This window comes from Solanum verrucosum, unplaced genomic scaffold, assembly GCF_900185275.1.
Source record: "Solanum verrucosum unplaced genomic scaffold, falcon-dt-bn FXZP01000009.1, whole genome shotgun sequence".
Lineage (NCBI taxonomy): Eukaryota > Viridiplantae > Streptophyta > Magnoliopsida > Solanales > Solanaceae > Solanum > Solanum verrucosum.
This window is the reverse complement of record NW_026020231.1, coordinates 4,718,831-4,732,962: the sequence shown is the minus strand read 5'-3', so window position 1 is coordinate 4,732,962 and position 14,132 is coordinate 4,718,831. Positions and strand designations below refer to the sequence as shown.

The window sequence follows — 14,132 nt, the reverse complement described above, 5'->3', positions numbered from 1 at the left end:
GCTCTTGTAGTATCTAGTCCTTCCATTTCTATAATTATTTATTGTTTTGTACTTCAATTATCATATTATTTTATCGTAGTTTCTATTTTATGATGTTGTTACTATTTTCTTATTCTTGTACTTTTACTATTTTTTTTGGACTACTTTGGACTTTTTCTCCTTGGATCGAAATCTATCCGAAACAATCTCTGTATTTTTGAGATAAATATTAGTTTTGAGACTATGTATTGTTTGTTAGTAGTGTATATGTTATTTCTTGTATTTTTTTCGAATTACTTTGAAATTTTCTCTCTTGAGCTAGGTCTATCGCATATTTTCTACCTCTTAGATTAATATAAGATATGTATACATTTTACTTATTCTAAACTCCAATTTGTAAAATTATATAGAGTATGTTATTATGTTATGCTCAAATATAACTTGAAATGAATTATAATTTCAATATACAATGGGAGTAACCGAGTAATATATAAAAGGACATATGGGTACATTATTATATAAGATTTTTTTATTTTATTTTAAAAAAGAGTGTGAGTATCAATGTTTATTCAACCAAACGAGCCCTAATATCGCCTTTCCACATTTGCCCCTGTAGGATTCATGAATGACCTCTGTGTTCTCCTCGCCCGTGCCTTCCCCAATCTCTACCTCTCTCTCTTCCAAGCAGGGGCAGCCATTGAAGACTCAATTTTCTGTGTCTGATCAACGTTACGAATTACGATCTGCTTCAATTGAATGATAAGGAAGCAGAAATAGAGGAATTAAAACCTCCAAATTCTTCAATATGATGACTCGGTCGTCGTCGGGGCAAATCAACATCGCAGCGCGTACGAAGAAACTCGATGTGGATAATCGAATCGCTTTGAAAATTTACTATCGCATCGCAGATAATGTCCTCAAACAGGTCCTCCTTTTCCATAACCTACTTTATGATTTTGTACTTTTTATTTGAATTTCCGTGAATTGTGAACTAAGTTAGTGAATTTTCGATCGATTGTTCAATGATCAAAGCTATATCATTACATGTGCAACTCCTAAGCTTGAAAATTGAATCACTGATTTTTATTTGCATACTGAAAATAATTGGCGACTGTAGGGTTTTCATTGGAGAACTATTGGGAGTATTTCGTTGTTGTTGTCACTATCATTATTGTGATTTTATTTATATATAATTTCTTTAATTGGGAAACTAATAGTAAGCAGACTTCCATAATTGGAAACAATTTTTCGCAACTCTCTAGGATTACCACTGCCCAGGTTTTACCATTGACTTATGTAATGCCTTTCTAGCTAAAATAAGGAACCGTTGAACCACGAATGGAGTGCTAGCTGTTTAGGTTTTGCTGAAACAGAGCAAGTGAAGCTCTTCCACTTTGGTGTATTTAGGGCAACACATACTCATTTCTTAGGTCAGTACTTAGGTCCAATGCTGGATTTTCATTAAGATTTGGCTTTGCATCAAGGTTAGTTCTTGGGTCTGTTCTGATCCTATTCCAATTCGAGTAGCATATATAATCCCCTTTACTCTAGTTATACTCTTGTTTGGTATATTATAGAAGAACAGGCGATCAAAGATGTCAAAATGTTATTTGAGTTTTAAGCAGATGCATTAGCTAGAATTAAGCTCTGCCAAGTATTGGTATACAATTACATATTTGAAGTGACTGAATCTCCCTAAGATAGTTGCTTCTACTTTGTCCAATAACTATCACATCTGTATGTTGCTTGTTGCTTTTGATGATCTTAGAGAACCTTGCTAATTCTTTTATGCTAGCCACAATTGATCCCTTGTTTGATCAACCCACTGCCACTATATTATTGTTTGCTATACCTGGTTAATACTCTGGAGCCTTTTCTTTGCATTCTTAATATTATCGCAACTATAGCATGGTACTTGTTTGGTGGTGCAATTGTGTCTGTTTGAGTTGGAATTTTCTGTTCTGATATGCAACTGGTTAGTAACTTCTCCATCATTTTATGACTTCTTATGTCACTCAATTGAATGCCTTTTGGTGCTAAAGTGCTTTTGCTGCTAGGAATAGTTTATAAATACCTTTCTGTATGAGTCCAAGTTCTTCTGTGTTCTCTACAAGCAACATTGCAGGAAATGATATGGTTACGATATTGTAGGCTGACATTTTTCGCGCAGAGGGAGACGTCATAGATTTGTATGTCATGCTTCTTAGATTCTCAAGGTGAGAAGGGAAGTCACATGATCCAAAATTAATGTCAGAGACTGCATTAAGGTTTATGTTTATTATTGTGCTTAATTCTGAGGTGGTTAGATGCTAGAAGACCTTCCTTTCAAGTTTTGAGTACCCAAACTCTTTTTTTTTTTTTTTCAGAGTTGACCAAGCCACCCTATTGGATAATAGTATTATCTCCTAAGAAGAACATTTCTCAATAGTGCATGCATCAAAGTTCTTTTATTTTTTACCTCCGAAGTACTTGCTAACATAAGATACAGAGAAGCATTCAAAAATACTGTCTAAATTTTATGCTCGAGCCTTCCAAAACTTTCTTTGATTCACCAGATTTCTTAAAAAACTGAGTTTTAGAAGCTTGTTAAATACTTAAATAAATATTTTATTTGTTTTTAATCCACATTCTTATCCAGTGGGTTAGTAGGTTAATTTACGTATAGAAAAAGTTTTTGGTTTCTCTAAATTGTTAAGTGCAGGAAGTTTGTAACTGAAATTAAAGATGGGTTATGTCTGATAGAGTAACCTCAAGTTAGGGTAATCAACCCTTAAAGTTTTTATTTTATATTTAAATTAGAAACCTCTAGATTGAATTACTAAGTGGTTTCAATGATTTGGATGTCTTAACTTTGTTCTGAATGCCTGGCAATGTATTTAAATTACGTGTGTTTTTCTGTTTAAGTTTGGTCTCTGAGACAATACCATGCCATCGAGATTATCGAGCATCACTGCAGAGCAACAAAATTTATTTGAAAAAGGTAAGACAATTGATGCCTTTCCTATGTGTTCATATGTAAGCTTTACCTAATCTGACTTTCTTATATTTGATCTCTAGAGATTACTAAATGCTGTGGCTGAGCTTGAGGATTTGAAGCCAATAGTTCAACAGAAACTTGAGGCTCTAAACAGAAAAAGCACATATCAAGTGAATAAGGGGAACAATCATCATCAAAATAATCTTTTAGGATTCTCAGGGGAATATTCTCCTGGCAATAAGCAAAGCTTTAAGGCTTGGGGGACAAATAAGGTATGCATCGTGTACGTTCTACTTCCTAGGTGTCATTCAAGTGATCTTGTTTGGCTGCCTTGAATTTGGTTGTAATGCATGCAAGTCTGGTTTTGTGGGTTCTATTTGTCTTTCATATTTTCTAGAAAGTGTATGGTTACTGGTGTGCAGTGCTCCAAGCACACTGTATATAATTATAATAACAAAAAATCAAGAGATGCACTGAAGATGTTGAAAAACTGTTTGTTTGAAGCTTACCAAAGCGATAATTGCAATTCCACTAACTAAGAGGCTTGCCGGAAACGAAAATTTTAAATTATAAGAAAACTTTGGTGTATCATAGCCATATGTTGTTTCTCTTACTTAAAATTGATTTTGTTCGATAACCGAGAAATTCCCAAAGGCCAATGGTGGACAATTCGAAATTCAATGGATAATGGGCTCAGCCCTTTACCTTTCTCTACTTAAAATGTTGAGATTATGGTTGTGTTAGATTGCCTTCGAAGATTTTATTTAAGATAAGGTGAAAGGTTGTGAACGAAATGCTAGATTCATTGGTAGTTGGAACTTTTACAGCTTGTATTAATGGTCTATTTTGATGACGTTGTTTCTGCATCTCACAGATAGCGGTGCCTGTTCGAGAATTTGGGTATCAAGTTCCAACAACCACACAGTTTTTGCCTGTGAAGCCTGTAGATGAGCATATCCGCCGTTTGTACGTTTCTCCAATAAAAATTACTCTGTTATTTATTGCTAGATGCAATGTGCCCGATCAATGCACTTTAATGGCATGGAGTAGTTGCTTAGTTCTGGCTCTAGTCTGGGGTCTCTTGCTAAATCTGAATGTTGCATGTGGAATCTGTTCATTTTACCTTGCTTAAAATTTACTGAAGACCTATGGAATCACTTATACTGTTATACATGAACCACCAGCAGACTTTAGTATACATACCTCTTTGTAGCTTTCATCCTTAGAGTAGTGTGTTTATTATTACTTGGAACCTACAAATTATGAAAGTAAAACCTATGGATGTCAAGAATAGTTTCTTTTTATCTTAATAAAGCCTTGAGCATTAAATGATAATGATACATTTTGCATTGTATACTGGATTAAAAGATTCCTGAAGTAAATGCTGTAGCATTAACTTGTCCACAAAGCATAGCAAGCACACATCTACATACTGAAATCATATTGTATAGCATTTGCAAATTAAAATCTCTTCTTAGGCTGGCACAATATGTGGATTAGAAACAATGATGGGCAAGGTAGAATGCGTTAGTCAAGGTGAAACTGAGCTTATGTTTGCCGGATGTCAACTATTTATTCAATGTTCTTCTTTGTTTATTATGTTGCTTTTCTAGGTCACTTAGTATTCCGCGTCCAACGGATGAAACTCTGAACAGACATTCCATCTTGGGTCCGAATGGACTTCGAGGACAGTTGCAGCTTCCAGCTAGTGACAGAGGGGTATGAAGGATTTTTTAAATTATTTTTTTTTGTCTTAGATAAACATGATTATAGTCCTCAAACTAGTGACAGAGGAGAGTGAAGGATGTATTCTTATAACTTTGGCATGGTAAAATACAATTTTAATCCTTGTAAGTGAGAAGTCAATGAAATCCTGACTCTTAATCAAGATGTAAGTGTTCTAGTCTCCAATGTCTTTTATGTTGAATTCATTCTCATGCATCTCTGCAATCAAACTCTTGCACAAGGTCAGAAGCTCTTGAGATTGGATCATGGGAGGATAGGCATAGATTGAGTGTCCCGGCAAACAAACCTTTTTCAGGAATATAAGGGTTTAAGTCCTGTTCAAGTAAATGTAAGGACTAAAGTCTAACAAATAACAACTTCTGTACTTAAATGCAGGTGTCTTATCCAAGTAATGTTGACTTCACCCCTGTTCTGATCCCCAGGTGAGTTTCTTAGCTAATTGATTTCTTTTCAACATGTTTTATCATTTGTGAATTTTTTTCGCTGTTACTACACGTATTAGTAATAGCATTGTCCGGGCTTATAATGCATTCCTGAGCTACCAATAGATAATATTATTTACCGTATAAGTTTATTTCTCAGTGTGCTTGTATTTGGCTTTTGAGTATAATTCTTAATCCATAAACAGCCTCCTGAAGCAGCCTCTGGAAAATGAATCTTCTGATAAGAAGGATAATATCAGTTCAGAATGTGGGAAACCATGTCAGGAATTGATGTTACCAGTCAACAGTGACAAGCCAGTGCTGCGTCTTGAGGAACCTGCTTCATTGATTTCCTTTGATGCAGAAGAAAGCCCTCTACAATCAGAAATCATTAGACAACCTTCTCCTCCACCTGTTCTTGCGGAGGTACAAGATTTGATGCCAACCGCAGCATGTCCAGTTGAAGAGGTGGAATGTGGATTGGTTAAATCATCACCTGATGGTCTAATCTGTTCTGAAGATCCCCTGCAATTGCACATTGTGAGATTTTTCTACAATTTCCTATTCAATTTTTTGGTTGTTCATTTCCTTGTCCTCTTTTCTCGTTTTACATTATAAAATACTTTCACCTATTCTCATTTTGTAGTCAGCATCTGTGATGGATACTTTCATGAAGTTAGCTAAGTCCAATACTAACAAAAATCTTGAAACCTGTGGTGTTCTTGCTGGATCACTAGTATGTCCCATTAACTCTTATCATTGTGTTTTCAGCTACTATCTCTTTGTAACTGTATCATCATCCATACTATTGCTTGTTTCAGAAAAACCGAAAATTTTATATCACAGCTCTGATCATTCCTAAGCAGGAATCGACATCAGATTCGGTAAGTAAGATTCATTTATATTATTCATAAAAAGAGTAATTGTATTTTTCTTTTGATGTGTTTCCTTGGATAGTATCCTGATCGAATTCTTTCTAAGCAGTGTCAAACTACAAATGAGGAGGAAATATTTGAAGTTCAAGATAAGCAATCATTGTTTCCTCTTGGGTGGATTCATGTAAGTCTGTTTTGCGAAGATCCTAGTCCTTGATGAATAACTCCTGAATTACGACGTCATGCTAAGTATAAACTATTGTATCAAGTCCCAGTTCAGTTTCTGTGATCTAGTGGAGTTTGCTATGCTTTTGTAAGAAAATATGTGGAAGAACTATCAAGTAGCGGGTAGAACACCTAGAATACTCAATTGCAATTTATTGAGTCATAATAGGAAATGTATATTGAAATGTTGTCCATGGTATCTTCTACAAGTTATTTTACTGCATCTTTTCCCGTAAAGTCACAAGTAATGACTCTTGACTTTGCACTCTTTTTCAGACACATCCAACGCAATCATGTTTCATGTCATCCATTGATGTTCATACCCAGTATTCATATCAGGTTTCTGTACTCTTAACTCTACTTCCTCAACCGGGATATGCCTCTAGTTTGTTTACAAAAACTGAGGCAAAGTTTATATTGCCCATTACACCTGAATTTATGTTTAATTATTGATATGATTTCATCACTGATCCTGGATTCACTTATTTCCTTTACTAATGATTAAGCAGATTATGTTGCCTGAAGCAATTGCAATAGTAATGGCCCCAAGAGACAGTTCAAGGTAAAGTAGACTCAATCTCTGGTGAAGTAGATTTTGCTCTTAGTGTAATGCCCTTTTTGGTGATGTTTGGTACATGTTTTGTGCATTATACAATCATTTGATAGGGTTTATATATCTTACTTGATGAGATTAGTTACTCAACCTAGCTAATTAACCAAAAAATATTTAGCTATCTTCCACGATTGGAGAAAATAGTCCTGGTGTGGGTGGGATTATTTGTTGAGGATTGTATCCCTCCTACAAGTGAGAAATGACAATCTTCCCTTTTATCTCTAGTTAATGATGTTCATCTAACTAATCTGTGGTATTCTATTGTGCGTAGAACTCATGGAATATTCCGATTGACAAATCCGGGTGGAATGACAGTTATACGACAATGTCCAAGGCGTGGTTTTCATCCGCATGACCCTCCTCCTGATGGTAGCCCAATTTACAAGCATTGTACAGATGTCTATATGGATTCTAACTTGAAGTTTGATGTCATTGATCTGCGATGACTCCGATCATTGATTAATGATTTGAAAATACATCTTTTTCCATGGTGCTTGTTTATTGATTAATGTTGGTTGGTCTACGAGATTCAATACATAATCGGTGAATACTCAATTTGATTGTTGTTATCGGGTAACTCTCACCTTTGAAGCTGCAGATTGCGTGCAGGTAAAGGTTGTAAAACGTTCATGCCTGGCATTCTTGCAGATATAAATAGAACTGCATCTTTGAATACGCATAATTAGAACAATTTGTGTAAATAGAAATTCTTTTTCAGGCATCATCGTGTGTAAACTTGCAAAATGTCAAAACTATTGACGTCATAGCTATTGTAACTGTACATCAGTTGTCACATGTACTTTGTGAATATAGTTTTGTTGGTTCAGAATATTTTTTACTTTATCTCTTCATCATTTAGAATGACGGAAACAGTCTCTCCACCTCCACGAGGTAGAGGTAAGGTCTGCATGCATTCAACCCTCCTAGACCCACTTGTGGGATTTAATTAGGTATGTTGTTGCATAATTTAGAATGACTAAAAATTCAAAAAAAGATTTTGCTTCGGTCAAAATATAAATAGAGGTTGAAAAGAAAAGAAAAACGATTTAGGTTAGAATTCTTTATCCAAGACTGACTTTGTTATTGAATGATTTAACAACTTAAATTTGGAGAACATTATTTGGTAGTAATCTATATTTTGCTATGTGCCATCCTACAACTTTATGGTGCTCAAATTCCAATGATCTCGTCCATGATATTTCCTATTTTGTTGTCCAGGGCCCCTGATTAATATAGGAGGAAGTGTCTGTTCAGAATATCTGCAGTGTAATCCTTCCTGCCTTTTGTTAGAGTAGGCAGTACATGTCTGTATTATGTAGAATCTTTTTTTTGCTCAGCTGTTGCTTTGTATGTTCCCTTAAATCTTATCTTCTTTTTGTTTGGGGGAGAAAGTTTGTTTTATCGTCTTTGGCTGAATTGAATAGTCTACTGTTTGTTTTCTTGTGGTCGAGGCATTAACTTTTGGGGTGGATTGATTGGTGGGGTAAAGCAAGGCAGACTTAACCTTTGTGGTGGAATTAGCCTATTAGGATTGATCTCTGCCCATGACTTGTATTATCTGCTTTGGCTCAAAAAACCTTACAGATTTGTTCTTTGGACTAAGCCATCATAGAATCCAAAAGTGAGTGAATTGTGTGAATTTATGCTATGCCTTGTAAACCACTTCATTTTCTTCTCATTTTGATGTAAGATTTGCCTAAGGTGTTATGTGTACTCTTTGAATTAGCACTGTCAGGGGACTAAAAATAGCACATTGATTTGACATACTTTTTTGTTTTGCTTACATCTTCGATAGCAACAAATGCATACTTGATTCTGGGACCCTGTAATCTTGTAAGGTTGTGAATGCCATGAATTGTGGCCAACCCGCTGAGTATTGTATGGCTTGGGAATCCACAACTTAGGTGTGTTGTTGGGCCTAAATTGCATAATGTAGACAACTTGGTCACATGTCAAGTCTTAAAATATGGTTCGTCTGTCAAAAACCTGAAAAATTGACACAACCTTTGTGGTGAACGAGGGCTGTCATTGATGAATGTATACCTCCCACTCATGTCCATCAGTTCTATGGATCTGGACTTGTAATAGTTAGACATCTCTGCTATTAATCTTAGATTTTCGTTAATCATTACCATCATTGTCATTTTCCAACCTAAATTATTTTTCTTTTGAATGATTTGGAATTTATTTATGTGAAATTGAATTGCTTTTCCATGACCCAACAGGCAAGGAAGGGAAAGATACTTTTTATGGGATAACTTCAGATATTTTTTTACTGTGAACATTAATTTCTCTCGTAACTTTTGCTATAAGGGGTGGTCCAATGATAATAGATTCCCTGATACTGATAGAAAGGGACTCTATCGATCCATCGATACATTAACATGACCGCTTGTAATTACTCGTTGACCCTAGTTCAACGAAAGATGATAGAAAATGGAAAACTACGTACTTTTTTTTTTTGTTTTCCAATCAAGCATATAACATAAATGGTTCGTGTTACTTTATTTTTGTCTACCTTTTCCTATCACGCTTTGCAAGTTATTGCTAGACACCAAAAAAAAAAAAACTCGAATCATGTGAAGCCTATGTTTTTTTTTTTGTTGTTGTTTATTCATGAGGGAGGGGATCTAGGATATAGAACCCAGTAACTTCTAGCACATTTTATATTTATATCAAAAAATTTATTAAATATATAAGAAATATCTATTGGGAATTCAGTGACAAAGAATCACTTGGTCCAGTATTAGTGACAGAACTCCATTAAGCTTTATCGGCCTCTTGTATGGGAGTTTGATTCTACATAAAAAAATAAATCTTTTTTATTTTGAGATTATTGAGAATTCATAAATTGGCTCCTTGCTATAATCAATGATTATGTTGGTAGTCTCTAAATACCTCCATTTTAGTGATGTCAATTCAATTTTAGAACCTTCCAAAACTGATAGTATAAATCTACAATGTTGGCAACAGAATCAATATTAAACTAGTTTTAGCAACAAAAAAGAACCTTTCCATGTTAGTTCTAGAAGGAAGTGGTAAGACCTTGCCAACGTACAAGTATTGCATAGCACAATTGTGAAATCTTCCAATGTTTATTGATAAACTGTCAAATAAAAGAACATGTATTCTTTGCATTCTTTGCTTAATCTGTAGTTATCATGTCATTGTTAAGAAGAAAATGGAAAGCATGTCTTCTACATCAGAATCAGACCAAATATACGTGAAACCTTCAACAATCTTTCAACTAATCCCAATTGAAATCGTATTAATGATTATTTATTAGTCATATCAAATTATCAATCCACAATAGTTTCTATTATATTGGAATTTATCCAAGGGAAGTAGTAACAAAAGTCAAACAACAATAAATAATGAGGTAGAGTATATTTCAGTTCTTATTTTGGGGAGTCACCAACAAATAGTGACATTTAATAATATATAGTACAATATAGCTAGTGCAATTAATAAATGCAATCTAAGAAAAGTAGCATGTATGCAACCTTATCCATGGTGGAGTTGCATATATTTGAGGGGTATTAATTTTTTATCGAAAAATTATATTGTGTTATTGTGTATATATTATGTATTGACACTCTTTGATTTCTACACGATTTTACTTCTTTATATTTTGACATGCACCCCTTAATTACCACTAATTTTATTCATACTTAGTGAAATGAGAAGTTGTTTCTGATAGACTCTTGATTTGTTGTGTTTAGGACAAATAATTGAATTGAATTAAGTATGACCCAATAAATTCACCTTTAGTGATAATGATTGTCATAATTTAATTTTTATAGAGGCATGACAAAAGTCATCATAGAGAGCGTTGAAGTTAGGTTTGATGTCCTTGTAGGAATAAGTAGTGTAATTGATTTTATTTGCAAAGAAAGTGATTAAATTAAAGGGAAAATGTATCTTATTTAATTCCAATTTATCTTAATTAACTATAAACAAAAAAGTTGGTAAAGGTACAATCGAGATAAATTATTCGTGGTGACCTAGTTATGTTGTTAGCAATTACAAATCAATGATGGATTTTGGATTATCTAGAGAAAGGGCCCTGTAATCAACAATTTCCATGTTTTTCTTGATCATGTTTCAATAATTAAACATACTTAAACCTAATTGTACAAGCCATCATGACTCATTTTTTTCTTCTCTATATTTATATTTTTTATTTTCTATATTTGTCGTGTGTATGTTAAAAAAACATAGCACCTGCCTAGTCAATAAGTAATTTATATATGAAGAATTCATTCATCTAAATTCTAAGCCTGTTATCTAGAAAAAAATGGTAAAATAATAGTAATAATAATTAAGTCGGTGGTTGGAGTCAGCAGACACTAAAAAGTCAAGAGAAGAAAAAGTTAACCCACAACCTCCTTCTTTTTAACTCAACGCGGATTCAGAAATTTTAAATTTATAAATTTTGAATAATCATAAAAAATTTTATTTGTTATTCTGAATAAGTTATGTAATTTTTTAAAATATAAAATATGATCTTTATCGAAACTGTTGAATTTAATAATTTTTATTGTGACTCGAACTTTACTTGAGATCTCTAGTTAACAATAAATAAAAATTTTATCACTCCGTCACACTTTTTAATGGTAGGATCTTGTGCTTCAAGTTAGAAGCCAACGTAATTGAGTAGCAATAGTCTAAAAATTGGCATGTGGTCAAATTACTCAATTGTATTTAGGCCTATGACTCAAACGTGTAGAGACAAAAGCAATGGAAATAATATAACATGTATGTTAATGCTTTGTATAAATGATGTATGTTGCTTCAAAGTGTTAATAAATCATTCATGGTTTCTACTTATTATTATTATTATTATTACCCTAAGCTTTTTCACTATAATTTGATATTTGGACATTGACATGTGTTGCACATTCTAACAAAGCAATTAAAAGAAACAATTTCTTGCTAAAGAATTTAGGTATTTTCATGAGTAATAGAGGCTAATTATAATTAGCATAATGACATAAAGACTCACTCAATGTTTCATAAAAGTAGTTCGTTGCTGTAGTAAGAAGGTATCTCTTTTCCCCTTAAGCGTGCATACTCATTTTGTAGGGAGTAGACATGTTATTCATACTATTAACCCCGAGCTTTTAGAATTGAAATAAATTTAATAATGGATCGTGAAACTTCAGTAAACTTTTCTATCTAATGAATGAAATACCCTTCTTACGAATTTCTTTAGTGTCAATATGTTTCCTATTCATTGCATTATTTGTCTCACTTTATTTTAGATATTGACCTAAGAGTATGAAATTTTTTAGACGAGTATAGAAATTGTTGGAAAGGTCAAAACTCTCTCAAGGCTACGTGAAACGAAACAATTTTTCCCTTCTTTTATAGAAATGTCACATTTATAATCTGATATTACAAAACTGGTTCGATTTTGCCCTTATGGACTAACAATATCAGCTAAATCGCAAATTTAGATCATTTACAAAGTTTGAAATGTTTTTTTTTTCTTTTTTTCTGAAGATATTTTATAAATAACTTATTTAAATTCAGTGAAAATAATGAAGTGTCACTAAATATGAAAAACTATATATAAGAAAAGAAAGAAGGATAAATACAATTTCGTTTTAATCATCTTTTAAACAAAATCTATAATATATCTCTCAAAGTATTGAAAATTGACTAATTTATATTCAACTTACATAAAATTTATCCCAAAAAAATAATCTCTATCAATAACTAAAACTCGAAATCGAGATATTTAATTAAAGAATAAATAACCCTATCCATTATCCAAGTAGATTTTAGTATTTGTTTTAGACAGAAAAACCACTGATCATTGTAAAACTACTAGTGCCCCAAAATTCCAACCACCTATTTAGCCTCTTCTTCTCTTTCCTTTTGACTCTGCAACCATTCTCTGAAAAATTTCCTTTTCTCCTCTGTAGTCTGTCAGTATTCCCACATCACATTTGAATATTTGTCTTCTTTCCCTTTTCCTCTTCTCTCCTCTTTCAATAATTGAGCCAAAGAAAACAAAACAAAATAAAAAAATGGCCATTGATATGATATCTGAGCCTCCAAGCTTAGTTACAAGTCCAAGAATCTCTTTTTCCCACAATCTTTCACCTTCAAATCTTACTAATATTCTTCACAACACACAAATCCAAGAACCTGTTCCTTCAAATTCTGAATTTGATTTCTGTATCAGCAATACAGAAACTTCATCAGCAGATGAACTCTTTTCAGATGGCATAATTCGCCCAATTCAACTTCAAGAAAAGTTTGTCAATTCTTCAAAACAAACCATTTTATCAAAAAAGACTCAATCTCTTCCACCCCTTCCACAAATTGACCAAAATGATCAAAGCCCAAAACAAGAAATCAAAACAGAGCAACAAAAACATCATTCTTTTTGGGGTATTAAAAGAAGCAGTAGTGTTCATTGTGTTAATACACACAAGAAAAGTAGTTCATTTTGGTCATTACCTTTATTATCTCGAAGCAATTCAACTGGTTCAGTACCAAATTCCAAGAAACAGGGGAATCTGCAATTAAAGCAAAGCAAGAATTCATCAACACCAGCAAGTTTTTACACATTTCCATCATCTCAAAAACCGCCATTAAGGAAGAATTATGGAGCAGCAGGGACTAATTATGGTAATGGTATTAGAATTAGTCCAGTTCTTAATGTTGCATCACAAAATTTATTTGGATTTGGGTCTCTGTTTCGCAATGGGAAACATAAAAAGAGTAAGAAATGATATTGTTTGTACCAATTTGTAGTGATCACTATATGAAATGCATCACAGTTTGTTATAAATTCAAGATTTCTTGATTATTTTTTTGAGTTATTTGAACAGAAGGAAAAAAAAAATGTATCCAGAATATCTGCAGAATTGGGCACTATTTTGTCTTGTTTGGCTATCATGATAACAGTAATATCTAAAATTATGAGTTTTAAGCATGCATTTGGACATAGATTTAGTTGAAATTTTGAAAAATTAAATTCTTAAAATTAAAGTTGAAAAAAAAAGTATGTTAACGTTAAATTGTGTTTGAACCTATATCACTTTTAAAAAGTAAAAAAATGTGAGTAGATTTTTTCCACTTGGTTTGAATATATAACCAAATAATATTTTGAAAAAAGGGAAAAAAAATCTATGATCAAACACTTCCTAGGATCTAGTGATGGGTGGGGTGGGTTTGTAAAGTGAATTGTGTATTTATAAATAGGGATAATTTATTTATTTCTGAGCTCACTAGTCACTATATTTACGTCTGTTATTTATTTTTGAGCTCACCATAAAATA

The 14,132-nt window shown here is 33.1% G+C and overlaps 2 protein-coding genes across 2 annotated transcripts; both read left to right on the top strand.

Annotated features, from left to right (window-relative positions):
- The first annotated feature begins 579 nt into the window (after nt 1-579).
- LOC125832165 (AMSH-like ubiquitin thioesterase 1) lies at nt 580-7,668 on the top strand. The gene is made up of 14 exons (XM_049511314.1): nt 580-904; nt 2,131-2,195; nt 2,884-2,959; nt 3,037-3,228; nt 3,831-3,922; nt 4,570-4,675; nt 5,078-5,124; nt 5,331-5,664; nt 5,771-5,860; nt 5,946-6,008; nt 6,109-6,183; nt 6,501-6,563; nt 6,734-6,786; nt 7,109-7,668. The coding sequence occupies exons 1-14, from the start codon at nt 785-787 to the stop codon at nt 7,281-7,283; spliced, it is 1,551 nt and encodes a 516-aa protein (XP_049367271.1). The 5' UTR covers nt 580-784; the 3' UTR covers nt 7,284-7,668.
- A 5,042-nt stretch (nt 7,669-12,710) lies between these two features.
- On the top strand, nt 12,711-13,611 carry LOC125832366 (uncharacterized). The gene has a single exon (XM_049511510.1). It carries the CDS (start codon nt 12,873-12,875, stop codon nt 13,581-13,583), a length of 711 nt encoding a protein of 236 aa, XP_049367467.1. The 5' UTR covers nt 12,711-12,872; the 3' UTR covers nt 13,584-13,611.
- The last annotated feature ends 521 nt before the right edge of the window (nt 13,612-14,132 follow it).